The sequence below is a fragment of the Macaca nemestrina genome, chromosome 17, assembly GCF_043159975.1.
Source record: "Macaca nemestrina isolate mMacNem1 chromosome 17, mMacNem.hap1, whole genome shotgun sequence".
Lineage (NCBI taxonomy): Eukaryota > Metazoa > Chordata > Mammalia > Primates > Cercopithecidae > Macaca > Macaca nemestrina.
The window spans coordinates 22,589,217-22,617,190 of NC_092141.1; the positions used below are offsets into that span (position 1 = coordinate 22,589,217).

At 43.9% G+C, this 27,974-nt stretch overlaps 1 protein-coding gene across 3 annotated transcripts; it reads left to right on the top strand.

Annotated features, from left to right (window-relative positions):
- Positions 1-27,974, top strand: LOC139359480 (centromere protein I-like). 3 transcript variants are annotated; one of them, XM_071082528.1, is made up of 9 exons: positions 1-125; positions 2,555-2,626; positions 3,404-3,558; positions 10,361-10,494; positions 11,449-11,573; positions 13,394-13,441; positions 22,793-22,878; positions 26,282-26,465; positions 27,124-27,974. In XM_071082528.1, the coding sequence occupies exons 3-8, from the start codon at positions 3,450-3,452 to the stop codon at positions 26,446-26,448; spliced, it is 669 nt and encodes a 222-aa protein (XP_070938629.1). In that variant the 5' UTR covers positions 1-125; positions 2,555-2,626; positions 3,404-3,449; the 3' UTR covers positions 26,449-26,465; positions 27,124-27,974. The 3 variants fall into 3 exon arrangements, with proteins under 3 accessions (XP_070938629.1, XP_070938631.1, XP_070938630.1); XM_071082530.1 differs by lacking the exon at positions 26,282-26,465; XM_071082529.1 differs by lacking the exon at positions 13,394-13,441.

Consider the following 27,974-nt stretch of genomic DNA (forward strand, 5'->3'; position numbering starts at 1 on the left):
TTCTCTTTAGAATGTTAGAAGAGGCCAGGTGCAGTGGCTCACGCCTATAATGCCAGCACTTTGGGGAGGCCAAGGTGGCAGGGATTACCTGAAGTCAGGAGTTCGAGGCTAGCCTTCCCATCATGGTAAAATCCTGTCTCCACTAAAAATACAAAGATTAACTGAGCGTGGTGGTGGGTTCCTGTAATCCCAGCTACTTGGGAGGCTAAGGCAGGAGAATCGCTTGAGCCTGAGAGGCAGAGGTTGCAGTGAGCCGAGATTGCACCATTGCAGCCAGATTTGGTGACAAAAATGAGACTTAGTCTTAAAAAAAAAAAAAAAAAAAAAAAAAAGGAATGTTAGAAGAGGAGGGAAGAGCCAGGCTTTCTCATGGGTTTAAAGATTCCTGCCTCATGGACTGCTGGAAAGTCTGGAAACAGTCCAGCTACGCAGAGACAACTGTAAATTTAAAGAAAATGGTTCATATCCCAGGAGCTCACTGCCTGTATATTAGATTTGATAGCAGATGCTCTTCACAAGTTGCTGGGACTACAGGCATATGCCACTATGAGTGGCTAATTTTTTGTATTTTTTATAAAGATGGAGTTTCAATATATTGCCCAGGTTGGTCCTGCATTCCTGGGCTTAAGCATGAGTCATCACATTCAACCTCATTTAATTTTTAATTTTTTAATATAAATTTTATCAAAGTAGTATATGTACACAACTGTAAAGGCAAGAAACTACAGTGGTTCCTACTCTGTCCGTTCTCCCCAGAGGCAGCACCTGCCTTTGCATCTCAGCTTTTTTCCAGCCTATGCCCTGATTCCAGGTAATAGGCACATGCTCTGAGATTCTTTCCAGCGTGTACCTGATTCTAGGTCATAGACATCTTCTCTGAGCCAAGGCGGGTGTATTACTGGAGGTCAGGAGTCCAAGACCAGCCCAGCCAACATGGTGAAACCAAGTCTCTACTAAAAATACAAAATTATCTGGGTGTGGTGGTGTCTGCTTTTAATCCCAGCTACTTGGGAGAGGCTGAGGCAGGAGAATCGCTTGAACCCGGGAAGGGGAGGTTGCAGTGAGCAGAGATCATGCCATTGACTCTAGCCTGGGCAAAAAGAGCAAAGCTCCATCTCAAAAAATAATTATTTCTAAGCCTCATTTACTGCCTGCCTTTGTACAGTATTTGATATAATAAAATTTTAGTATTACAAAACAATTTGGTTACTTCCTCGGAATTCGTTTTAGTGGTGTGCTTTCTGTGCATAGTCAGATGCAGGTGTCTAGCAGTAATGACTTCTTTCATTGTGAAATTAGTGCTTTGTTAAGATTTTAGTTATGTCAAAGCTGCTTGATAATGGCATGCCAATTGTAATTTCCTAGATACTTTTCCAAGAACTATAATAATCAGGTATTAGCTTCTCTTTTGGTCGTATCTCCTTGATGTGTAAATCAAGGATGAATAAACTTTGAGTCCTGAGTATGCTACCAGTGAGAATAAGCTATGCAATGCTAGTAAGTATGACTGTTAAGCCTAAGGTACAGGAAGAGGAGAGAAAATACGAGAAAGAACTAAAGTCAGTAATGGTAGTAAGAGAGAAGATCACAGTTTGGAGCGGATTGTTTTATGGTGGTTGACTTCAATGTCTGGTTACTCCTTCCTTGATTTTTGATAGCATCTTCCTATAGCTATATCTCATGGTGAAATTATGGTCTGAATATACTTTCTTTCTTCTTACTGGTATTTGTTTTCTCAGTTTCTTAGTAGCCACAGAATTGAAAATGGAAAACTTATTTTATTTCAGGGAATGCAGCTTCATCTTCAGGCTTTGTTGTCGCTGTATAGGTTCTTTGCTTCTGCTCTGATTTCTGTATCTTTGCCTGTTAGGAAAAAGGTAAGGGATTAAGGAGAGAGAAATCATATTGAGACTGAAATATGTTATTTTTGTTAAAGTTAACTTACAGATTTCAACTAAAATGCTTACAGCCTACTGTTTTACTGTCTAGTATTGTGGTACTGCTCTGGGGAAGTTTTTTTTAGGGATTGGCACTTCGTGTTGATCCCATTTGGTGCATTTAATAGATTGCTGATCAGAAAAATAAATGCATTTGTATGTAAAGGAATTCATAATATATATTCAATTAATGAGCAGTTTTAGACTTTACATCACTCCAATTTGTGGGTACCTACTCTCTTGTACTTTATATCCAAATTTATAGATCTATTTTAAGAATTCAGAGAATATATGGAAGATGGCTCTGCTTGCCATGAAGTGAAGAAACCAGGGACTTTCTCCAGAACCTCGGAAGTTGATGTTAGGTCCAGCTAGTGTTCATCCTCTAAAAATAGTATCTAAAGCTCAAACAAGTTGCATGGCTTTCTTTTGTTAAATCCAAATAATAACCATTCAGATCTTAGAGGAGATTATAGATATTTAAATACATGTCAGTTACCCAGGATTCTGTGTAAACCATATTCCCATTTAATTGAAACACATTAACAGCTGCTTTTATATTTGTGTTTTGTAGTTTGTTTTGTCCATTGATAGATTGTTTTATTATCTTTCTTTAGAAATTGAATTCTCTCTCAGTTATACCAGTGCTCAATTCCAGTAGCTACACTAAAGAATATGGAAAAAAAGAGGTGAGTCTGTCTGATTGTCTGAATAGAAGTGGATCATTTCCACTAGAACAGCTTCAAAGTTTTCCCCAACTTTTACAGAATATCCATTGCTTAGAGGTGTGTGACTGGACCATGTGCTTCTTCGCATTTTCTGTTTGAACTGTATGGCCTTTGTTTTTGTTTTTTTGAGACGGTCTTACTCTGTCACCCAGGCAGTAACACAGTCATGATTCACTGCTGCCTTGAACTCCTGGGCTTATGTAATCCTTCCACCTCAGCCTTCCAAGTACCTGGGACTATAGATGTGAATCACCACGCCTGGCTAATTTTTCAAAAAAATTACATCAGGCCAGCCTCGGTGGCTTACACTGGTAATCCCTACACTTTGGGAAGCCAAGGCGGGCAGGTCACTTGAGGTTTCAGGAGTTCAAGACCACGACCACCAGCCTGGCCAACATGGTGAAATCCTATCTCTACCAAAAAATGCAGAAATTAGCTGAGCATGGTGGTGCACACCTGTACTTCCAGCTACTCAGGAGGCTGAGGCATGAGAATTGCTTGAACCTGGGAGAAGAAGTTGGAGTGAGCCAAGATCCCGCCACTGTTCTCCAGCCTGGTTGACAGAGTGAGACTCTGTCTCAAAAAAAAAAAAAAAAAAAAAAAATTAAAAATATGTTGCCCGGGTTGGTCTCAAACTCCTGGGCTCAAGTGATCCTCCTGCTTCAGCATCCCACAGTGTTGCAATTATAGGCATGAGCCACCATGCCTAGCCTATTTTTTGTTACATATTTTCTTTAGTTTCAGAAGTTGATCGGTGGTTCTGTTACTGCAGCTGCATTCTCAGATGGGCTCAGTGCTAAACAACTCTCTGCTGCTTCAGTATATTGACTGTGTCATAGATGAGTCGGTCTCGCTGAGGTCTTACTACGGGTTGAGTCAAATATTACAAGAAGGTAAGAATTGAGGGAGGATGGGACAAGATAGTTTACAAATGAATTTCTTTTATAAGGGAGTGCCAAATTCAAGATAAGAGGAGCCTTCTTGTAATTATGTCTGTGGTAATCATATATTTAGAGCATGAATGTTTCTGTTGTAATTTTAAGGTAGTAAGAAGGGAGAGGGATTATGTTAAGGAAACACTACTGGATGGCCACCAAAACTCACTGGGTGGCTCTACGTTGATGATTCTCACAATCCAAGGATTTTTCATCTTTATATGTCCAGAAACTTGCTGTTAGGCCCCCAGAGTCATCCCGTTAATGGTAATGAAACTCAGAGGAGATGAATGTATAAGCCAGGATATCAGTTTAATATAAAATGAATGATTTCTGGTAAGCATAATGCTCATATCTGCCAACTAGAATATCCCCTCTGTGCTATCTGCATATATGGGAACAAGATTTGTCAGTAGAAGGTTTCTTAATTATAGAATTAGAGGAAATGGCAGTGAGGAGTCTTTCATCCAGGCCATAGTAAAGCCTGGGCATTTCATTCCTCCAGTGGTGGGGGGCAGTGGGAAGATAGCATTTCTTTTGACCAAATTAAGTGTTTCTTTACTGGATAAGCAACTTCCGATTCTTCTGGTGGTTAAAGTTGCTTTTGATTGGTTCCAGGCCAATTCTTCTTCTACTCTGAATCTTTTAAATGGAATATGATGCAGTTTATTAGATTTCCACTTACTAAATTTCAATCTTTTTTCCGTTATACCCAGCCTACCCTAATTGAAGTCTAGAGTGTTCTAAAACTTTCAATTCAGATGTTTATAACTTGCTTGGATGACTGTGATATAAAGTTTATCTTATTCATTATATGTGAATTCTCTCCACTTGTTTTTTCACTAGGCTTTTCCCTAGATTACCAAGTTGTTGAGGAACATCTCACTGTCACCTCCATCTGTCTGTTCTCGTCTACATTATGAGTTAGTCAGGATGTATGAGACTAGTGGCTTTTTTACTTTGTCACTTATTTGTAACTTTGGTGATAATTTTGTTTTGTGCACTTTTTTATTGTGGTACAGCTAGATGCTTATATTTAGTGTTCCTGCTCTAGAATGTATTTGGTACAAGGTGAATAATTACAAACATGGAAAAGAATTTACCAACTTCCTGGATACTTTGTGAGGGCAGAGTCCTTCTTACAAGTAAGATTTCACTTGCTTCTTCCACACTCCACCACTCTTTACTAAAATTTATTTAGATATCCATTGACAGTCTTTTTCTTGGCCGAGTGTGGTAGTTCACACCTGTAATCTCCGCAGTTTCAGTTTGGAGGCTGAGGCGGGTTGGGCAACATGGCAAAACCCCATGTCTACAAAGAATACAAAACTTTGCCAGGCATGGTGGCATGCATCTGTTGTCCCAGCTACTCAGGAGGATGCCGTAGAAGGATCATTTGAGCTCAGGAGGTCGAGGGTGCCATGACCTGTAGATGTGCCACTGCACTGCAGCCTGGGTGACAAAGTGAGATCCTGTCTCAAAAACAACAACAAAAACGTTTTTTAAGTACCTGACATGATTTGTAAATAATATTTGTTCAATTTGTTCAATTTGAAAGTCTTTATAAAGAGAGCTGAGTTGGACTTTTATCTTTACACTGTTGGATTTGAAGAAAGAATATGTTACATTACGCAAATAAAAGGGAAAAACCTGTAGTTGAGGAGGACAAACTGAAGATATAATTAAATGTATTCAGGTAATTGAATTAGTAATGTAAATTTCATAAGGTCACTACTTTTATATTCTTTTAATCAACAAACATTTTTTGAGCATCAAATAAATTCCAGCCAGTGGACACTCTGGTCTGGGTAACCCTGAGTTGTATTTTAAGCTGCAGCTTAGGTATCAGCGCCATCAAGGAGCCTTCAGTTATTGCCCAGTGTGGTTCAGTTCAGGTTATGACAGAATCTAGTGTGTATCTGTGGGACTGGGTAACTAAGGTGGAGTGAAGGTGAAGGTTATTTGATTCAAAGTCAAGAAACTGAAACTGAAATGTTGGGATCATTTGCATGGACACTGGTGTAACTGAGATGTTGATGGCAGGACATGATACAGAGTTCTAAGCTCCTCAGTGAATCTGGATGAGCTTCCAAGTGATAGCAGAGATATCAGAAGATAAAAAAAAAATAGAGGGTAGGGTAGCTGGACAGTATGTTTGTATCCTGTATTTTGGTTATATGCATTAATTTATCTTAACTTTGGAGTTTAAAATAAGAACCCTAAATTTTTGTTATATGTGTGCTTTACCTTCAAAGTAAAAGACTAAATTTCAAGGAACTGCATAGTCAGATTTTTTTGAGTCTTTCTACCTAAAGTTTTTTGCCTTCTCTTACACTCTTTTTTTTTTTTTTTTTGTCTTAAGACTGAGTCTCGCTGTGTTGCCCAGGCTGAAGTGCAGTGGTACAACGTTGGCTCACCGCAGCCTCCACCTCCCAGCTTCAAATGATTCTCCTGCCTCAGCTTCCCAAGTAGCTGGGATTACAGGCATGTGCCACCACACCCAGCTACGTTTTTGTTTTGTTTTGTAGATGGAGCTTTGCCATTTTTGCCAGGCTGGTGTCAACCTCCTGACCTCAGGTGATCTGTTCGCCTTGGCCTCCCAAAGTGCTGGAATTACCAGTGTGAGCCACTGTGCCTGGCTGCTTCTCGTAAATTCTATTATCAGCCACGTAATTTTTTGGCATTTGAAAAACTATATTATAGAAAATTACGAATACAATCAAAAGTAGAGAAAATACTGCAGTATTCCGCGTCTGTGCCCATTACCCATCTTCAACAGTTAGCAACTATTGGTTAACCTTTTTTCATCTATAATACATTTCACCTTTCCTTTCCATTATTTTAAAGCAAAACTCAGCTCCCGTTTCAACTGTAAAATATGGTACTATTATGACACCTAAAAAATTAGAAGCTTTTTTTTTTCTTTTTTTAAAGACAGTCTCACCCTTGCCCAGGCTGGAGTGCAGTGGGTTGATGAAAGTTCACTGCAACTTCCATCTCCTGGATTCACATAATTCTCGTATTTCAGCCTTCGAGTAGCTGGGACTACAGGCATGTGCCACCACACCCAGCTAATTTTTGTGTTTTTAGTAGAGAGAGGGTTTCACAGAGTTGGCCAGGGCTGGTCTTGAACTTGTGACCTCAAATTATGCACCCACCTTGGCCTCCCAAAGTGCTGGGATTACAGGCGTGAGCCACCGTGCCAAGCCAATAGTTCTTAGTATCTTTAAATATCTAACCAATGTTCAAATTCCCCTTAGCTTCAGTTGTAAATAGCTAGTGGTTAGCTTGGTTAACAGATGAGCCCAGACTCATTTTTCTGTATGTTCTTATCCCTATAGTGGTTTCTTACTTTGGTAGAATAGAGAGTAGAAGCTACTTAGGCCTGGAAAATTGTTTTTAATTCTTCATATTCGTTATTAAATTGTTTCCAGATACACCTGATCACTTTTAGAAGGAAATGGAGCATTAGTGGGTAGTAAACATCTTGTAAAGCTATGCTTCTCAAAATACGGTCCTTGGATCATCAGCATAACCTGCAAACTTGTTAGAGATGCAAATCTTAGGTCTTGGCCTAGACCTACTGAATTAAACTCTGGAGTTAGGGCTCTGTAATTAAACACTACTATAATTCTGGTGCATGCTGAAGTTTGAGAACCACTATTTAAAAGAAACTCCACTTAAATGTTTAACCTCTTCTACCTAAATTACATCAAGAACTGTACCTTTGAAATTACCCCTCTCCGCTTTTGTGTGAGACAGGGTCTTTCTCTGTCTCCCAGGAGTGCAGTGACGCAGTCTCAGCTCACTGCAGCCTCAACCACCCAGGCTCAAGCGATCCACCTCAGCCCCCAAGTAGCTGTGACGAAGAGTGTGCACCAATATAACATGCCAGGCTGATTTTTGTTGTAGAGACAAGGTCTCACTGTGTTGTCTGGGTTGGTCTTGAACTCCTAGGCTCAAACTATCCTCCTGCATTGGCCTCCCAAAGTATTGGGATCACAGGCATGAGCCACCACATCCAGCCTGAAATTCTTCTCTCTTACTTGTGGTTATCCCTAACCTGCATTCCCCTCTTCGAGCTGCTGTGCCTGGACCCATGTTTATTCATTCTCTATTCCCCAGATGAGCAAAAGATTGAACAAAACAGTATGTTTGCATCTACAATATTTGGCCAAGTTGCAGTGTAAGTCTCTGGTACCCTTGAAATAGTTGCCTTACAGTTTCTGTATTATTTTTCCTTTTATTAGTATCATAAGGGAGACAATTTAAAAAGGAATTCTGCTTTCTAAAATTTAATGGACATGTGGATAATTTTGCTTGTCATAACAATATTTGGCATTATATAGTATAGCTCAAGTTTTCAATAATTGAGTAAATATAGGTGTAATGCCATATTTCTGGCATGTGACCATATGCCATATCATTGTCAAAAAGGGAGTAAATTGTAGTTATCTATCATAAGAAGAGAAGGGTAGAAAACTTCTCAGCAGTGGTTCTTGAAGGGAGGGGGCATTTCTGGTGTCATGGTGACCGGGAAGAGATTGCGACTGTCATTTAATATGTGGGAGGTGGGGATGCTCAGTGTGCTTCAGGGGCTGCGTGTGTAGTAAGAGCCAGTCCTGAACAGTGAATTGTTTGATCCAAAATGCCAATAGTGTGGTGTGGAAAAATACTTCAAAAGAGACTGTTTGAAGCAATCGTCATTGTTTCAAATTGACACAGTTGCCAAGTGCTACCCAAAATCATAGTTAAGATACGGTTACGCCTGTAATTCCGGCACATTGGGAGACTGAGACCAGCAGATCACTTGAGGGTCTAGAGTTTCATACGAGCCTGGCCAACATGGTGAAACCTTGTCTCTAATAAAAATATAACAATTAGTTGGATGTGGTGGCACACGCCTGTAATCCCAGCTACTCAGGAACCTGAGGCACGAAAACTGGTTGACCCCAGAGAAGGAGGTTGCAGTGATTTGAGATCGCACCTGTGTACTCCAGCCTGGGTGACAGAGCAAGACTCCATCTCAGAAAAAAAAAACAAAAAAAACAAAAAACTACTTAGTTTTGCAAGTAGCCAACTGGCTATGTGTGGATGCTTGCATATTTGAATGGTCTCCTGATCATTGATTGTCCTGACACTGAACTATCATGGTGGTGGGCAGTAGTAGAGTCGTCATCATCTCTGAAATTCTAAGATTATACATGTTCTTTTCCTTGTGCATAACCATTGTTGACTGCCTAAATAGGAGAGTAAAGCTGTGAATTCACATTTGTAAGTCTTTTCTTAATCCGTTTAACAGTGGTATGATCTTGGCTAACTGCCAACTCCACCTCCTGGGTTCAAGGGATTCTTTTGCCTCAGCCTCCCCAGTAGCTGGGATTACAGGCTTGCACCACCATACCTGGCTAATTTTTTATTTTTAATAGAGGTGGGGTTTCACCATGTTGACCAGGCTGGTCTTAAACTCCCAACCTCAGGTGATCCGCCTGCCTTAGCATCCCAAAGTGCTGGGATTACAGGCATGAGTCACTGTGCCACGCCAAATTCAAGTGAAAATATGTTTAACAGCGTTTTATAAAGCTCAGGAATTCAGGCAAAACAGAGTTTTGATTTGTGTAGGGTAGGTTTCTGTGCATCTGTGTTACAATGTTACTGACAGTATAGGAAACGATTCCTAAAGTCATTTTAATGTTTATTCCTTTAAACCACATTTGATTTGGTTCGAATAAATTAGTTGTCACTGTTTTCTAGTTTACTGTATCATTTTGTCCATTTTCACATTTCATCCTGATTTTTTTTTTTTTTTGGAAACAGGGTCTTGTTATATTGCCCAGGCTGGAGTGCAGTGTCATGATCTTGGCTCACTGCAAACTCCACCTCCTGGGTTCAAGGTATTCTCCTGCCTCAGCCTCCCAAGTAGCTGGGATTACAGGGACCCACCATCACGCCTTGCTAATTTTTTTATTTTTAGTAGAGACGGGGTTTCACCATGTTGGCTACGGTGGTCTCAGACTCGACCTCAAGTGATCTGCCCACCTCAGCCTCCCAGAGTGCTGGGATTACAGGCATAAGCCACTGCACATGGCCTGATTTTTTTTTTTTTTTGAACAGTCTTGCTCTGTCACTTAGGCTAGAGTGCGGTGGTGCAGTCTCACTCACTGCAACCTTTGCCTCTGGGTGTCAAGCAATCCTCCCACCTCAGCCTCTTGAGTAGCTGGAACTAGAAGTGTGTGCTGCCACCCCAGCTAATTTTTGTATTTTTTGTAAAGAGCTTTTGCCACGTTGCCCAGGCTGGTCTCAAATTCCTGGATTCAAGAACTCTGCCTGCCTTGGCCTCCCTAAGTACTGGAATTACAGATGTGAGCCACTGTGCTTGGCCATGAATTTTTCATGTCACTTTTATGTGAGCCTTTTTCTCCCCTTAACTGTTAATGAAATACCTATATTTCTAGTGGTTTTTATATCTCTCACTTGAGAATTTTCATAACTGCTTGGAGCTTAATACTGTATTTATCTGTTATTTACTAGTAGAGTCTGGTTGTTTAGAATGTTCTATGTGATTTCGTCTTAATGATTCCCTGGAAGGCTGTGTGTAGTTTTATGATTAACCACTGATTTTTTAAAAAGTAAATTATACATTGGAGCACTGATAGTTTTAAAACCTTCACCACCTTTTTCCTTTATATTATTCACCTTTAGCTTGGAAATTGTGACCACTTTTGCTACTCTATCTGAATGTTATGGTTTCTTATTGCAGAGAGAGAACTGGGCGGATCCATGAGCTCTGTGTCTAAACTGCTCCACTATGTAGGGTGGCTGTCCACTACTGCAGTGCACGTGGAGAGCAACAGAACTTTCTTGCTGCACTTTATTTTGGATTTCTATGAGAAGGTAAAACATGTTTCAGTTTCCCCATTGGGATTTTTGTGAAGGCTATTCACTTTATTGGCATAGTATTTAAATTTTATGCACAAATATTAAGGTAGGCTGTGATCTCATTAGCATCATTAAAGTAACCTTACATTTTGAAGTTCATGATTATTTTCTCTCCAGAACAATTGACTTTCATAAACCACGTGGAAAAGCAAATGCTTTTTTTTTTTTCCTAAGGTCCAGGCACCACAGCATTACCCTGTGTTAACACTGGTCCTAGACAGAAGTCTGTTGTTAGCATTATTTTTTGTTCCTTCCATTCGTGACTCCTGGTGGAAACCAAAAATTTCTTGTTGTTTCTTCAGATCTCCATGTCTACTTTTCAACTGCCTTACTTCTCTTGGTACCTAGTACCCTTTTATTGTGTTACAGTATATAACCTGGGCAGAACTATAGGCTGATGCAAAAGTAATTGTGGTTTTTGCTATTGTTTTCAATGGCAAAAACTGCAATTACTTTTGCAGCAACTTAATATCCATGAAGTGTCCATGATAGTCTCACTTTTCCCAGCTTCCTCTGCTAATACCTATTTGTCTTGTGTTACACATTTGCTTAGAAACACGCTCCTTTGTTTTCTAGGTTGACAGCTAACTCATATGATAAATAAGTATTTTGGGACTTAAGGGGAAAGAACTCCTTCCTTCCTTTACCCTGTCCCCCTAACTGTAAGACCTTTCCCTAGAAGAAATGAAAGATTCAAGTAATGGTCTTTTAGAAATTATCCTCTGTAGTATGACTGATATTTGGTGAAGTCTGTGTTAAGCAAGCTTATAGTTATCTGTTTGTTTAGGAGTCAGGCATGTCCAAAGCTAATGTTACATTATTATCTTATACTGATGATTCTTTGGGTGAACTTGGTTGAGAAGTTCTGGGGAATAGTCTATATACTGATGTTATCTTTCCTTCTCAAAGGTGTGTGACACATATATACATTATAACCTTCCATTAGTGGTGGTGTCTCTTCCTGGGATCTTATATTCTGTACTCTTCAGCCTGGATGCCAACATCCTGAACCAGAGGTGTTTTATTATGAGCAGGTACAAAGCCTTTTTACCATTTTATGAAATGGTATATTATAATTTTCTCTTCATCTTTCAGCTGTAATACAAAAAATATTCCTACTTGTCTTTGGCCAGGGCTTCTGGAAATCAGGCTTGCTATTGGACATGAGATTCCAATATGGGGCCATGACAGCTGTGGTGTTTTTAAATCCTCCACTGGTGTGGCTACAGAATAAAAAAAAATCATAGTTAAGGACCTGTTGTGCAGTGGTACTATTGCACTCAGCGTTGTTCATTCTAATTGCTGTGTCTTCAGGAAAAATTAAGTCATTTGCTGACAATTGCTTTAAGTATTTGTACCTTCTCTGATAAAAATATTTTCTGGGAGATAAGGGGAGCTGTTGCCAATTATGTGGAACTGTAAGTATTATTTCTGGTCTCCTCTAATTCTGTAACTTGTGGACTGAAATTACTTTTCTCAGTCCATAAATGTAAACTTTTTTTTTTTTTTTTTTTTTTTTTTTTTTTTTTTTTTGGAGACAGAGTTTTGCTCTTGTCAACCTGGAGTGCAACAGCACCTTCTCGGCTCACTGCACCTTCTGCCTCCCGGGTTAAAGCGATTCTCCTGCTTCAGTCTCCGGAGTAGCTGGGATTAAAGGTGCCTGCCACCACGCCAGGCTAATTTTTTGTGTTTTTTCATAGAGACGGGGTTTCACCATTTTGGCCAGGCTGGTGTCGTACTCCTGACCTCAGGTGATCCGCCCACCTCGGCCTCCCAAATTGCTGGGATTACAGGCATGAGTCACCATGCCTGGCTAAGTGCAGACCTTGTTGGTGTAACTTGTAGGACTATGTCAAGTTTAAAATGTTTAAAAACTAATTAGTTAATAGTTCTCAGACAAGAAAAACATATTTGTAGGTTTCCCTTTTGTGCTTTCTGCTGCATCATTTTCTTTCCATTAAGAAAGTACGTTTTACATCAGTGACCATTTTTGAGCCTCTATTAATTTTTTTCATTTTACTTTTAAGTTTTGGGATAAATATGCAGAAGGTGCACGTTTGTTACATGGTTATGCATGTGGCATGGGGTGGTTTGCTGCACCTATCAACCTGTCATCTAGGTTTTAAGCCCCATATGCATTAGGTATTTGTCCTAATGCCCTCCCTCCCCTTTCCCCTCACCCCCGACAGGCCCCAGTGTATGATGTTCTCCTCTCTGTGTCCATGTGTTCTCATCATTCAACCCCTACTTATGAATGAGAACTCTATTAATTTTTATTTTTTTGAGATGCAATCTAGGTCTTGTTGCCCAGGCTAGAGTGCAGTGTTGCGATCTTGGCTCACTGCAACCTCTGCCTCCCAGGTTCAAGCGATTCTCCTTCCTCAGCCTCTCGAGTATTTGGGATTACAGGCACCCACGCCACCACGTCCAGCTAATTTTTGTATTTTTAGTAGAGACGGGATTTCATCATGTTTCTCAGGCTGGTCTCAAACTCCTGACCTGGTGATTCACCCAGCTTGGCCTCCCAAAGTGCTGCAATTACAAGCGTGAGCCACCGCACCCAGCCAGAACTTTATTAATTTTTTAATAGTGAAACATTGAAAGCATTTTTTATTGTTTATTTTTTATTTAGTGAAGTAAGCATCTTAAGTGTACAACTTATTGAGCCTCTATTTATTTTCACTTGAGAATGTACCACAAAAGGATAAAATCCTTACCTAGACAACTGGATATTTGTGTATGTACATATTTGCATATATTTACATTTATAGTGTATTTTTGTGTTTTACTATGTCAAAGGCATTGTATTCAAAGGTATGTTAAATGTTTCATTCTGTTTGTTTTTTTCTGTTAGGTATCGTAAAAATCTGACTGCCGCAAAGAAAAATGTTTGGTACAAAAGGTATGAATGAGAAAGCTCTGTGTTAAATCACTGTTACTCAAAAATTAAGTCTAGATTTACGTGACCTGATGGGAAGGAGGAAAGGGAAAATAGGTGATAGTGACAATTTTTTTATTTCTTTCCCATTAGACAAAATCAGGTTTTGATTTCAGCAGCAAGACTTATCAAGAATTTAATCACTATTTAATATCCATGGTTGGTTGCCTGTGGACATCCAAACCCTTTAGGAAAGGAATATGTATTGACCCTAAAATCCTAGAAAAAAACTGGAGTGGCTGAATATAAAAAGTTTAAATGTAGTCATTCATCCTTCCTTCTTGAGTTATGCTGTTTCCGTTTTGCTACAGGTAAGGGTATTTAAAGAATGTTTAGATTTTGTGTAATAATACTGTGATGGCAGAAATAGGAACTGCTGTACATCTAATGTGTCTGAACTGTAAGACGTGTTTAGTAGTTTTCTTTTTAAGTAACAACTAAATTTTGGGCATTTTGCTAGGGTCTGGGATTCCAGTTAATTTAAGTTTCTGTCCTCTGAGAGAGCTTGGGCTTGTAGCAGAGACAGACTTGTAAACAAATCACTGTAATACAATGTGGCAAAATGTGAAAAGCTTCAGTTGTGAGAAAGATGGGGGAGTGATCAGTTCAGTGCTGCCTGGGTAGAGGTGGTGCCGTGTAAGGAAAAGCTTCATAGACGTGGAAGCTCTCAGAAAATCCTTCTAGAAAAGATAGAAAATTTAGGCTAGATAATATTACAATTAGAGTTACAACCTTAGTCAAAGACTGCTGATTTAATGGAATGATACCAATATGCAGGCAGGGGGAGGAGGGTGTATGTTTGTGTATATCCTTTCAGGACTTCACTCTCAGCCCTGTCTCTTTCTTTTCTTTTCTTTTCTTTTTTTCTTTTTTTTTTTTTAATTTTTTTTGTATTTATTTATTTTGAGAGGGAGTCTCGCTCTGTCGCCCGCGCTGGAGTGCAGTGGTGCAATCTCAGCTCATTGCAACCTCCGCCTCCTGGGTTCAAGCGATTCTCTTGCCTCTGCCTCCTGAGTAGCTGGGATTACAGGCACCTGCCACTACACCCAGCTAATTTTTGTATTTTTAGTAGAGATGAGGCTTAACCATGTTGGCCAGGCTGGTCTCAAACGCCTGACATTAAGTGATCCACCTGCCTCGGCCTCCCATACTGCTGGGATTACAGGCATGAGCCACAGTGCCCAGCCTGGCTTCTTTCACTTAGCATAATGTTTTCAGTGTTCAGCTGTCTTATAGCATATATCAGTACTTTTACTTGTAAATACTATTCCTTTGTATAGATATGACATTTTATTCATTTATCAGTTGATAGAAATTTTGGTTATTTTCACTTTTTGGTGATTATGAGTAAGTATTCTTGTAAAAGGTTTTGTGTGGACATAGTTTTCATTTCTCTTGGGTGTATGTACTTAAGAGTGGGAATGCTAGATCATATGGTAACTCTGTTTAACCACTGGAAGAACTTCCATACTTTTCCAAAGTAACAGCACCATTTCACATTCCCATCAGCAGTATGTGATGGTTCCATTCTCTCCACCTCTTTCCTAACACTTGCTATCTGATCTGTTTTGTTTTGTTTTGGTTTGGTTTGGTTCTGGCCATCCCGGAGATGTGAAGTGGTATTTCATTGTGGTATTGATTTGCATTTCCATGGTAGCTGTTGATTTTTAGCATCTTTTCTTGTACTTACTGATCATTTATGTATTTTCTTTGGAGAAATGCCTATTCAGATTCTTTGCTCATTCTTAAGATTTTATAAATTTCTTTAGTGTGTGTCTAAATACACTATGTATGTATGTCGATATATATATGTCTATATATATATATATATATATTTTTTTTTTGAGATGGTCGTTCTGTAGCTCAGGCTGGAGGGCAGTAGCACAATCACAGCTTACTGCAGCCACGAACTCCAGAACTCAATTGATTCTCCCACCTAAGCCTCCTGAATAGCTGGGACTAAAAGGACACGCCACCATTCCTGGCTCATTTTTTTGTAGAAAGGGTTTCACCGTGTTGCCCAGGCTGGTCTGGAAATCCTGGGCTCAAACAGTCTTATCTGGGTTGGCCTGCCACAGTGCTGGGATTACAGGTGTAAGCCACCACGCCTGGCCCTTTGCATATTTTTAAATGAGTTTGTGATTTTATTATTCAGTTGTAATAGTTTTTATATTCTAGATACAAATCCTTTATCAAATAAGTAATTTGCAATTTTTGTTTCCAATTTTATGGATTGTCAATTTTTTGTTAGTGTCTTTTGATTTACAAAAGGTTTTAATTTTGATGAAATGAAACTTCACCTTTTTTTTTTTCCTACTGCTTATGCTTTGGTAGAGCTTAAGAAATCACTGCCTAAATCAAGGTTACAAAGATTTATTCCTCTGAGAATTTTACAGTTTTAAATTCTTACATTTGGGTTTTTAAAATCAATTTTATCTCTTGTATATGTTGTGGTTTAAGTATACAACTTCATTTGTGTGTGTGTGAGGACACAAATGCACCCACACCATTTGTTGAAAAGGCTACTCCTTCCCATTAAAATGTTTTGACCCTTGTCTTAGCATCAATGGGCCATAAATGTATGGACTCTGAGTTCTATTTTATGGATCTATATGTCTATCATCTTGCCAGTAAATGCTGTCTTGATTAGTATAGCTTTGTATTGTAGCGAGCTTTGAAATCAGAAAATGTAAGTTCTCAAACTTGTTCTTCTTCAAGATTGTTTTGTCTATTGTTGGTTCTTTGAATTCCGTATGAATTTTAGAAACAGCTTATCAATTTCCATAAAGAATCCAGGCTGGGCGCAGTGGCTCATGCCTGTAATCCTATTACTTTGGGAGGCCGAGGCGGGTGAATCAACTGAGGTCACGTGTTCGGGACCAGCCTGGCAAACATGGTGAAACTCCGTCTCTACTAAAAATAAAAAAATTAGCCCGGTGTGGTGGCACATGCCTGTAATCCCAGATTCTCAAGAGGCTGAAGAAGGAGAATCGCTTGAACCCAGGAGGTGGAGGTTGCAGTGAGTCAAGATCGCACCGCTGCACTCCAGCCTGGGCGACAGAGCGAGACTCCATGCACGGCTAATTTTTGTATTTTTAGTAGAGACGGGGTCTTGCCATGTTGCCCAGGCTGGTCTCGAACTCCTGACTTCAAGAGATCCACCTGCCTTGGCCTCCCAGAGGGCTGGGATTATAGGTGTGAGCCACTGCGCCCCACCCATATCTTCAGTATGGGAAAATCTTTCTTTTATGGTGTCTGTTTCTGGTGACATGCTTAGGAAATATTTTTCATCCTGAGACTGTGTAACTCTCCTTCTGTTGTCTTCTGGTCCTCTATGATTTAGGTTTGTGAACACACAGGGTAAAGGGCCCCACTTACAAGCTGTGGACTCCTGTCCCAGGTGGGCAAACAGACTGTCTGCACACACAGGCAGCAATTTACCAGGAGGCTTCTTGGGTGGGGCAAAGTGGAGCTGCCAAAAATTCCTTCTGCCCCATGAGAGTTCACTTGATTAGTGGGTGTTGTGCCTCTCAAAATTAGAAGAAACCCACAGAAGTTTCCTTTGAGCAGAACATAAATCTGTCCCACAAATAGCTGGGAGGTATCATCCTGTCCCCCTGAGGTCAGGAGGGCGAGTCTGTGACCCAGGGAGGAAAGCAGCTCCCCTTCTTTAGGACACCACAGGAGGACGGAGGAGTTGGCTGTCCTGGGAATTCATGCCTTCATTCAGCAAAGGGAAAGCAGTTAGACCAGGGAAGGGGCCTGGCAGTGTGGCGGGGGTACAGTGGTGAAGAGGGTGGGGCCGGGGAGAGGCCTCATTGAGAGCAGAGAGGGTCCTCAGTGGGAACCAGGGTGTTTGTGGAAGGAAGAGTCAGGGCATGGAGCAGGAGTGGGAGCCGGGAGGCCAGCTCAGGCCTCCTCCACGTTTGTGTGAACGTCCTTCCTGCGGGCTGTAGAGCTGGCCTCGGTACACTGCAGGGGACTCAGAGCTCCAGTGGAAGGGTGGCTCTGCCTCAGGAAGCTGCTGGTGCTCACCACTCCATCATCTGCTGTGGAGGGGGTGACAGTAACCTCAATGCGTGGCAGAGGTGTTTTGGGATGCTGTCCTACTGCACAGTTCAGCAGGCTGTTACCTGACTTATTTCTTTAATGCATCCCTCGCACTTCCTGTGTGTCCAGTGCCTTATAATATTAAGTGATAATTAACCTCAGAGCCCTGCGTGAGGTCAGCACTGTCCCCACCCTGTGTGCAAAGGGAGGACGGGGAGGCACTGCCAGTTGGGTGAGGGCAGACGGGGCAGCTTGCCTTGGGCCTCGCTGACCTTAGCAGGCTTTGCATTTGATGCCCTGTGTTCCTTCCCTAGGGTACTCAGTTTGCCAGGTTTTTGGTTTATCCTAGTCTCATTCAGATTGTAAAGACTGAGAGTGGACTTCTGTTGATAAGAGTTTCCCAATTTGGGTACAGGAAGGAGGTGAGGAACCACAAGCCCCTGCTGGACAGTAGCCCTGTAGACCCAGCCAACGCCGGCTCTGTCCTCACTGCCTGGTCCTCTCTGTGAACCTTCATCCTGGCCACAGTCCCTCAGAGTCCTCCTTTATGAAGGGGCCATGCTTTGGGGGAGGGAGTGCCTCTCCCAGGACCCAGAGTTGGTGAGTGGCCACTTTGGAATTTAAGCCCAGGCCCTTCTTCCCTTCTCTGCTTCCTGCCAGGCCCAGCTGCCTGCCCCAGCACACACCTTCCCTGGGCACCCTGGTCTTCACTGCCAGGAGATGCCTGTTTTAGGCCTGGTTTGCTCCTATGGCTGCCATGCTGATTTTTCATTCTGCACATCATGTCTCATCAAAATGCATGGCGGTTCCACTCCTTGTGCTAAAGAGAGCCAGTAGTTTTGTCTGGCAGTGATGCCTGTCTGCTGCCCACAAAGGTGAACAGCCATTGTCTCTACTCACAGGGTGTTCAGAGTATAGTGGGACTGGTACACAAGAACCAGTGATCTCTCCAGGAGGTGCCACAGACATGGGTGAGGTGGCTACAGGGTTTCTATGCAGTCCTGATGGGATGGTCAGGCAGTGTGCGAGGCAGCAGGTCACCATCCCCAGGGTCCTGGGGACAGTGTGCAGGCAGGCATAGGAGCAGCCTTGGTGGGGTCCAGGACAGGCTGCCTGCCCTCCTGGTGAGAGGTGAGGATCAAGGACCTCGAGGCAGGCAGGGATATGGCCCAGTTTGCTTCCCACGCTCACTGGCAGTCCTGTGACTTGGGGTGCTGGGAAGGGTGTGGGGGTAGGAAGGGGAACTGGAGACAGGCCCAGTGGGAGGAATTGCCACAGATTCAGTGGGAGTTGTGGCAGAGATGTGAACTTGGGGAATTGGAGGTGGCAGTTAGAAAGTAAAGGGGGTTCGCAGATTTCTGGCATAGGCACTTGGTGCTGGGCGATGAAAATACCAACAGCTTTTCTTAGTGTGTCCCTGCAGGCTGCTCAGAAAGGGTCAGGCAATGCCTTTGAGACATACCATGTTCTGGGGACAGTTCTGGACAGTAAGGTCCCTGGAGAGGCTTCGCTTTAAACCAGATACGAGTTGAACCCTGATTGGGTGCACAGACATGCCCATGGCAGCCAGCTAGAGCATGGCCCTAGGCAGAGCAGTGGAGCCGAGGTCACGGCAAGGGGTTGTGTGCTCTGAGCAGGTGACAGTCCTTGTGTCCAGAGGTCTGGTTGGTCGCAAGCAGGGAGTGAACCCCCAGCCCCCTTCCTCAGCTAGTGTGAGCACTATCCAGGCATCCTGGGGTTCCTTGGTGGCTGCCTTATAGGCTCCTACTGTTTGCGAGCCTGTTGCTTATGTTGGATGGGACTATGGCAGGACAGCCATTGAGCTTGACACCAGTCTGCTCGCTGCCCGCCCCTGGCTGGGCAGACCCTCGTTTTCCAAGCTTGCTTGGGTGGAGGTAAAGCTCACCATGACAGGTTGGTTCTCTGTTCTTTGTCTGAAGCTATACTCCTTGCTCCGTGTTTGGAGCTGTCTCGTACAATCGTTTTCCTTCATTTCATGACAGTGAATCGAAGGGAATTTGTCTTCACAAGACCGAGGCTGAGGAGTGGCCAGTCGGGTCTGACTGTTCAGGAAGGCATTCTGGGGTTGGCAGCAGAGCCCAGCTCATTGAGATCAGAAGGGGGCTTTGGGAGCAGTTGGTGCTGTTCTGAAAGTTGGTCCCTGCAGCAGGCATGTTAGGTCTGAGGAAGGAAGGAGGTGGGGGAGTGGATCTCAGCAGGAATGTGAAATGAGTGCCCTGGTGGAGTCAGTGTCCAGGCAAGGGATGCCTCTGGAAAGCGCTGGGCTAGCTGAAGAGGAGAGGGCAGCATCCACGGGGAAGTGTGGGGGTTTCACTGCAGGGTATCTGGGTGCTTTTTTTTCACTGTGTCTGTTTTGTGGCACACGATCTTCAAAGTAGAAACAAGAGCAAAGACATTTTCAAAAATATTATTCACAGAATTGAAAATGGTGCAGGGTGTCTGTTTACCAGCCACCAAACCTGCAGGGCCTCCTTGGGTGAATGCTGCATAGAGGACATGCGAGTGACATGGCACGGTGCTGCTGTTTAGAGCCGCAGCCTTGCAGGATGATCACCTATTGCTTCTCAGCCCCACTCCAACCCGCTGAAGCTCAGCCAGGACTGGACGTTGACATAAGCTGGGTTTTCCTGGTGTTGGCCTGTCAAGACATGCCTGTTTCCAGCCTCCAGTTTGTTCCATGCTCCTCAGGCTTTCACTTGCTGACAGTTAGTGCCCAGTGTCCACGTCATCTATGACGTTACCCAGGACCGGACAGGGCTCATCCACCAGCACATCCCCTGGTGTCTGATGCCAGCTTGTCTTCAGCTCACCAAACACGTTTCTTCAACCTGGTCATTCCACCACCCCAAAGCTATTGCCCTAAGCCGTGTTTCTGGATCTTGTCTCTGTGACTGTGCCAGGCGTCTCTGCTGCACCAAGACTGGGGACTGCTAGTGTGCGGACACACTCAAAAATAGCCAGTAGCAGCTTGAAAAGACTGCTTTTGTATCAGGCCTGGCTTTGCCTTCCGTGATTGTTGCTGTAGGTCATAGAGCCAATCTGTGTAACTGGATGTCACCCTCAGACTCCTGTGCACCTCTCTCCCTCTCTGACTCCTGGCCACATGTGCCCCACGGCCTCCCCACTCCTCACACAGCCAACCTTTATATTGTCCCGCTTTGCTGCTGTTTCTGCTGCTCTCTTCTGAGTCTTGCTATTGGTCCCAGTGGTTTGGGAGGCCAAGTTGGGAGGATCACTGAAGGCCAGGAGTTCAAGACCAGGCTGGAAAATAAAACAAGACCCCGTCTTTACCAAAATAATAATAATAAATAATAAAAAGTATAAACCAAAAAACTTAGCCAGGCGTGGTAGTGCATGCCTGTAGTCCCAACTATTTGGGAGGCTGAGGTGGAAGGATACTTGAGCCCAGGAGTTCACAACTGCAGTGAGCTGTTTGTGCCATTGTGCTGTACCTGTGACAGAGTGAGACCTTGTCTCGAAAAACAAAAGAGAAAAGGAAGGTGGGAAGAAAGACAGGTATGCTCTTGAGGTGGGAGGGGCACAGGTGAGGCATCCTTCAGAAAAGAGGCCTGTGCAGCCACTTCTATCAGAAATGCTCAGTGACTCCTGGGGCCTAGCAGCTCCCTTCTCAGCCTCTGGGTTTGGAGAGCCTGCCCCTTGCCAGCCCCAGACCATGTGCACAGGGTCCTCCCAGCCTACCCTGCCTGGCTTCACCAGGACTCTGACCCTGCACTGTGTGTGAGCTGGTTCTCATCCTCCTGAACTAATAACTCTCATCTCTTGTGGCCCTAGTGACCTTTCCCCTTATTTTTCTGTTTCACCCATGGATGCCTGGTGAGCAGGAACCTCTTGCTGCCTTGTTGCCTCAGTTGAGGCTTCAGAAAGCACCCAGGGAGGTGGGAGCTGCAAGTATGCTTTTTGAATTGAGCAGGGGTAGGACAGTGTCGCTTTGTTTTTCTTTTCACATGAAGACAGATGTGTGCGCGTCTCAGCATTGAGTCTCCTTTCTGTGATGTCTTGAGGAATCACAGTTGTGTTGCTGCAGCCCCGTGTGCACAGTCCTTCTGTTTCCTGGGGTTGGTTGATTACTGTTTGGAGTGATCAGAATTATTTCTAGCACCAGCTGGACTGGGCCTATTCAGTTCACTCCGAGACAAGGCCCCCGAGCCCTGGCACACTTGCTTGTTTCTTTATCAGTCAGCCCAGTGTTGCTGACAGTTGGTGCCCACAGTGTGCATGTCATCTGTGATGTTACCCAGGAGAGGACAGCGCTTGTCCACCAGCAAATCCACTGGTGTCTGGTGCCGCCTTGCCTTCAGCTCACCAAGTACATTTCTTCAACCGGGTCATCCCGCCACCTCAAAGCTGTTGCACGGAGACCAGGCAGGGAAGAGACCTCTCCTCCTGGGAAGAAGGCAGGCCATGAGCAGACCAGGGCAGCCAGTCCCTGGGAGCCACAGGCCAGGCCTTCCTAACAGATGCACTCCTGTTCCCGTCTTGCCCTGTGAATGTCAGGGGCAATGTGGGCTGCATTCAAGCTGGCTCCAGCTTAACTGACGCACATGGCTCTTTGTCTCTGCGGAGCAGAAGTGTGATGAAAAACCTTTCATAGGATTCCATCTCTCAGTACAGAATTGTTGGTAAATGTTATTAAAGATAACGTTTCATGTTTCTGTCTTCTTTCTCCTCTTGTTCCCAGCTAGAAGGTGTTGAAGTTGGGGCTTCTCTCTGATCCCACATATAGGACCTGCGTTGTCCCACACAGGGTCAAACCCTTGCTTTGGGAGGGACTGAATGATGACTTCTCGTGGCCCCTTTATTTTACAGAGGAGAAATCTGGGTCCTACCATGCTGGCAGAGTTGGTGGGGATCCAGGCCACTCAAGAGAACAGGAACTAGGAACTAGAGACCAGCTGCCGCCGTAGTCTAATGCATACCTCCTTCATCATGTAGGGACTAGCCCCCCACCCCTTCGTGCCATGGTTCCGTCTTTGCTCCATGGTGACCACTTTTCCAGTCCCTTCTGTTTCATCATCCTGGTCACTCTCCCTGGCTCAGCGGCCTGTCATTGCTCTTTGTTGAGTGCCCCTTTCTTCATGCCTCTTTTGGACCTCAGCCAGACTGGTGTGCTGAGGACAGCACCTTGTTACCAGGAGCAGCTGCTCTGCAGGACCTGTTGGCCAGGGCCCCGCAGCGTTGGACTCGCTGGTGTAACCAAACCTCTCTTCTCTGTTTGTGTTTCAGCGAGAATGCCATGAGGAAAGCTAGCGTGGCGCACAGTAAATCCAGCAACGATATGGAGAGCCATGTTCCTGAAGGCCAAGCCCCAAGTAAGACCTTAGCGGGTGGAGCCCCTCTGCCAGAGAGGCTTGGAAAGGAGAGTGTCACAGACTCTGGAATCCTTCTCTGGGGGGTCCTAGGGAGTGTGGGTGGGGTGGTTGCTCATTGATTGATCACAGGAAGTCGGGGTGGGGGCGTTGCACATTGGTTGATCACCAGGAGTCGGAGTGGGGTGGTTGCTCATTGATCACAGGCACAGCTGGCTTTGCCTGCAGCACTCTGGGTGCTCCTGTGTGTCCATGGTACAGGGAGGACACTTGGGATGCAGGCCCAGCCTCTGGCCCCAGACCTCACAGCCAGCACCTTCCATCTGTGGTGAGCCCCTGTGAATCCTACAGAGAGCTCACTTAGACCCCCAGTTGCTCCTGTGGAAGGGATCAGTGTCGTGAGCAAGAATCTCGTTTGTTCTCAGCCCCTCCGAGGGGTCCTTACCGAAGCCCCACAGTGCCCTGAGGCATGAGCCAGAAGCATCCTTGTCCCTTTTTGCTAAGTTATCTAGAAGAATTCATCCTGGGTGGAGTAGAGGATAAGGGTTTCTACCACACAGGCTCTCTCCCTGGGCCAGCACCACACTGAGGGCCTGATGTGACGACTTCCCTTCATCTGTGTGTGCTCCCTGGAACAGAACCGTTTTACCAGAAATGAATGAAACATACAAGCAGTTGTGTGCCCGTGTGTGTGCAAGATAGAGCTTCAAGAGCACAGGGGCTGAGGTGGGTGGAGTGGGCTCTGTCTATGCATGCATGTGATAAGCTTTTTCTTTAAGAGCATTATGTAATTCACACTTCAAGGTTTACGTGTCTGTGGTCTTTAGGATATTCACAGAGTTCTGCATCTGTCATCAAAATCTAATTTTGGAATATTCATTAATAAATAAATAAATAGAAGTGCAGCTTCACTGTGTTGCCCAGGCTGTTCTCAAACTGCTGGCCTCATGGCAGACCTTTTGCCTAGGCATCCCAAAGTGCTGGGGTCACAGGTGTGAGCCACACAGCCTAAGTTTACAACTTTTTTTTTTTTTTGGTGACAGTGTCCCTGTAACCCAGGATGGAGTGCAGTGGCATGATCCCAGGCCTGGGTCTACCAACATGTACCCCCACACCGGGCTAATTTTTTTTTTTTTTTTTTGTAGATACAGAGTCCCACTATGTTGCCGGGTTTTATCTATCCTCCTGCCTCCCAAAGTACTGAGATTACAAGTGTGAGCCACCATGACCAGTCAGCATTTTTTTTTTTTTTTTTTTTTTTTTTTTTTTTTTTTTGAGACTTAAGTTTTGCTCTATCACCCAGGCTGGAGTGCAGTGGCGCCATCTTGGCTCACTGCAGCCTCTGCCTCCAAAGTTCAAGCATTTCTTCTGCCTCAGCCTCCTGGTTAGCTGAGATTACAGGCACATGCCACCATGCCCGGCTAATTTTTGTATTTTTAGTAGAGATGGGGTTTCACCATGTTGGGCAGACTGGTTTCAAACTCCTGACCTCAGGTGATCTGACTGCCTCGGCCTCCCAAAGTGCTGGGATTACAGATGAGAGCCACTGCGTCTGGCCCAGTCTGCATTTTTTAAAGGAACTTTGTAACTGTTAGCAGTCACACACTCCCCTTTCCTTCAACTCTCAGCCACCACTTACACTTTTCACTGGCATGGATTTTCCTATTCTGAATTTTCCATGTAAATACAATTGTACAGTCCATGTTTTTATTTTACAGCTGGCTTATTTCACTTAACATAATATTTTCAAGGTTCAAGGTCCGTGAAGCATGTTTGGTATGTACTTTATTCCTTTTTATTGTCAAAGATTCCATGTATGAATGTGTATATCACATTTATTATAGCCATTCATTAGTTGGTGGACATATGGATTGTCTCTACTTTTTGCTTATTATGAATAAGCAGAATAACAGTTGATGTGTAAGTGTTTGTGGGGGCTGTTTTCTCACTTCTCTCGGGTATATACCTGGGGTAGTGTTGCCGGGTCATACGGTACCTCTGTGTTTAACCTTTTGAGGAATTGCCGTGTGTTTCCCAAAGCGACTGCACTATTCTAAATTCTCACCAGTAGCTTAAATGAGGTTCCAGTTTCCCCTCATCCTCTCCAGTATTTGTTACCGTTTATCTGTAGCCATTGAATCGGTGTCTCATTGCTTTGATTTGTATTTGACTAGCGACTAATGATATTGAGCATCTTTTCATGTGCTTTTTGGCCATTTGTATATTTTCTTGAAAGTATGTCTGTTCAGATCCTTTGTCCATTTTTAAATTGGGTTGTTACTCTTTTCATTGTTGGGTTGTTAATAGTTCTTTATGCATTTGGATGTAAGTCTCTTATTAGATATGTAATTTGAAATTATCTGGGGGAATTTTTCTTTAAATTGAGACAGAGTTGCTCTGTTTTTCAGGCTGGAGTTCAGTGGTGTGATCTCAGTTTACTACAACCTCTGTCTCCCAGGTTGAAGCGATTATCCTGCCTCAGCCTCCCGAATGGGTGGGATTACAGGCCTGCAGCACCACACCTGGCTAATTTTTGTATTTTTAGTAAAGGTGGGGTTTTTCCATGTTGGCCAGGCTGGTTTTGACCTGGCCTCAAAGAACCCACCCTCTTCAACCTCCCCAAGTGCTGGGATTACAGGTGTGAGCCACTGTGCCTGGCCTATTTTGGGGGATTTTTTAATTTAAAAATTTAACAATTTTTGGCCAGGCGCAGTGGTTGACTCCTGTAATCCCGGAACTTTAGGAGACCAAGACTGGTGGATTGCTTGAGCCTATGAGTTCACGACCAACCTGGGCAACACGGTGAGACCTTTACTCTTGACTTTTTTTTTTTTTTTTGAGATGGAGTCTCGATCTGTTGCCCAGGCTGGAGGGCAGTGGTCAGACCTCAGCTCACTGCACCCTCCGCCTCCTGGGTTCAAGTGATTGTCCTGCCTCAGCCTCCCAAGTATCTGAGATTACAGGTGCCCGCCACCATGCCAGTCTAATTTTTGTATTTTTAGTAGAGAACTCGATCTCAATTGATCCACCTGCCTTGATCTCCCAAAGTGCTGGGATTACAGGCTTGAACCACTGTGCCTGGCCAACACTGACTCTGGTTTTTTTTTGTTTCTATTTTTTAAAAAAATAACATTTTAAATTGTTTTTGTTAGTTGGTATTTTCTTACAATTCAATGAAGTTTTGTAAGGACTTATTAAACTGTCTCAGATTTTTGAAAGGCAGACTTACTTATCCAGCATTGTTAATTACTTCATAACAAACTACCCCACAACTTAGGAGCTTAAAGCAGTGAGTTACTATTTTTCCTGCATCTGTGGGTCAGAAGTTGGGGCAGCTGGGATTACATGGCAGGGCCGTTCTCCCGGTCTCACTTGTGACTTCCCATGTGGCTGTTTTCCCTTCCAGACAAGCGGGAGGGCCATAATAGCCTTCACTCAGGTGGCTGCACGTCAACTTTCCTGACACCGCCTCCACGTGGTATCTTTAGCAGCGTAGCTGGACTTCCCTACAACATGGCAGCTGGCTTCCAAGAGGAGGAAGAAGTGGCAGCTGCCAGTCGTCACAGCTCCTAGAACAACACTTGAAAACAGTAAGTTCGAAGGCCAGTGCAGATTCAGGGGAGGGTAACTCACCTCCACCTTTTGATAAGAGCAGCAGCCTATAGGTACAGGCAGACCGTTGATCAGTTTGGGAGCATCATGGAGACTAGCTATCACAGAGACCTTCCCACCACCTGAGGATTAAGCTTTCTCTCCCAAAGGAGGCATCAAGCAGAACTCCTACCCCTCCCCATGACAGCTTGCTCTGCCTTGGCCCCCAAATTACTGCAGCCCACACACTGTGCCTTAATGATTTTAGTCCATTTTCTTTTATCAAGCTGGTTCTAAATTCCTGACTCCAGGAAGAAGCTCTGTCTAATTGGAAGACAAGTATTTATAAGAGCTGTGTTGGAAATGTTCTACATCACTTTTACAGAGACAGACATCTTACTGGGATATTGTTGTCTGGTGGCCATCTTTATACTTACTGCTCAAGCTCCACGTGGAAGGAATGCCAGCTAGTGCTGTGAGGGTCAGCTCAGCAGGTGGACTGTGGTAGGACACGCTCTGGGTCAGATGCAGCTGGGGCACACTTGTTACGTGCCCCTGCTGTCTGAGACCCTGTTGTAACAACTGTGAATGAATGTAAAACGTGAAACCCATGAGCAGGGAAGAGGATAGGAAGAAGTAATTTCTCTGTGTTTCCAGATCCCAAGAAACTCTGGGAGGTTGTGGATCATGGAGGAGGAGGATGACCTTCCATTGCAATCCTGGCAGGCTTCGGAGTCCAGAGGTGCCCATCGCAAAAGAAACCAGGCTGCTAATGGGCACCCCAGGCTGTCTAGTGTATACCCCAAAGCAAAGAAAGCCTTGTGTGTACTTGTCTAAAGGAATTAACGAAATTGTCTGGAGTGAGCTCATGCCTTCAGCGTGGGTGTTAGCACCCCAAGTTAAAGCCCTCCTTATTCTCTCATTGCCTGGCTCCAGTTCTCACAGCCGGACCCCATTTGTGCACTCTACAGTGATGTCTGCCTGCAAGGCCCTGTTCTGCATGCCTCATGCGTGTGAACTCATTTGATCTCTACTCAATTGCAATACCATTCGTTCCAGTTTACAGGCAAGGAAACTCAGGCATGAAGATACTGTTTTGCTCAGGATGTCACTTTGCTGATGACAGAGCCCACGCTCTTAGTCACATCTCTTACTGACTCCCGAACCTTTGAAAGCAAAAGATACCCAACACTCACTTTAATTCCTTAACACCTTAATTTCTATGGGTGGGACTACTCTCTGTCTAAGGGAGACTCAGGGATACAAAAATAGCTATGCTTGGGGGTGATAGGCGATAGTGATAATGGCATCTCCAAACGTTCCAGCCAACTTCCTGAAGGGAAGGTTCAAGAAGATTTGGCACCCATTGAATGAGAAGACAGGGGTCCTGGCACCTCTGTGTCAGCACCTAGAGGGGCAGTGTGGAGATATATTTACGGGAACTGGATGTATTTCTGGACATTTGCTTACTTGGGCCATTTAAAATTAAATACCTGTTTTGCACTTAA

Bases quoted from the DNA above. Each gene is read 5' to 3' on its own strand.
- LOC139359480 (XM_071082528.1), top strand. From the start codon at position 3,450: ATGGGCTCAGTGCTAAACAACTCTCTGCTGCTTCAGTATATTGACTGT. The intron at 11,574-13,393 runs GTACAAAGCCTT...TTTTTCTGTTAG, and splicing joins AGGTGTTTTATTATGAGCAG to GTATCGTAAAAATCTGACTG. The intron at 13,442-22,792 runs GTATGAATGAGA...TTTGTGTTTCAG, and splicing joins AAAAATGTTTGGTACAAAAG to CGAGAATGCCATGAGGAAAG.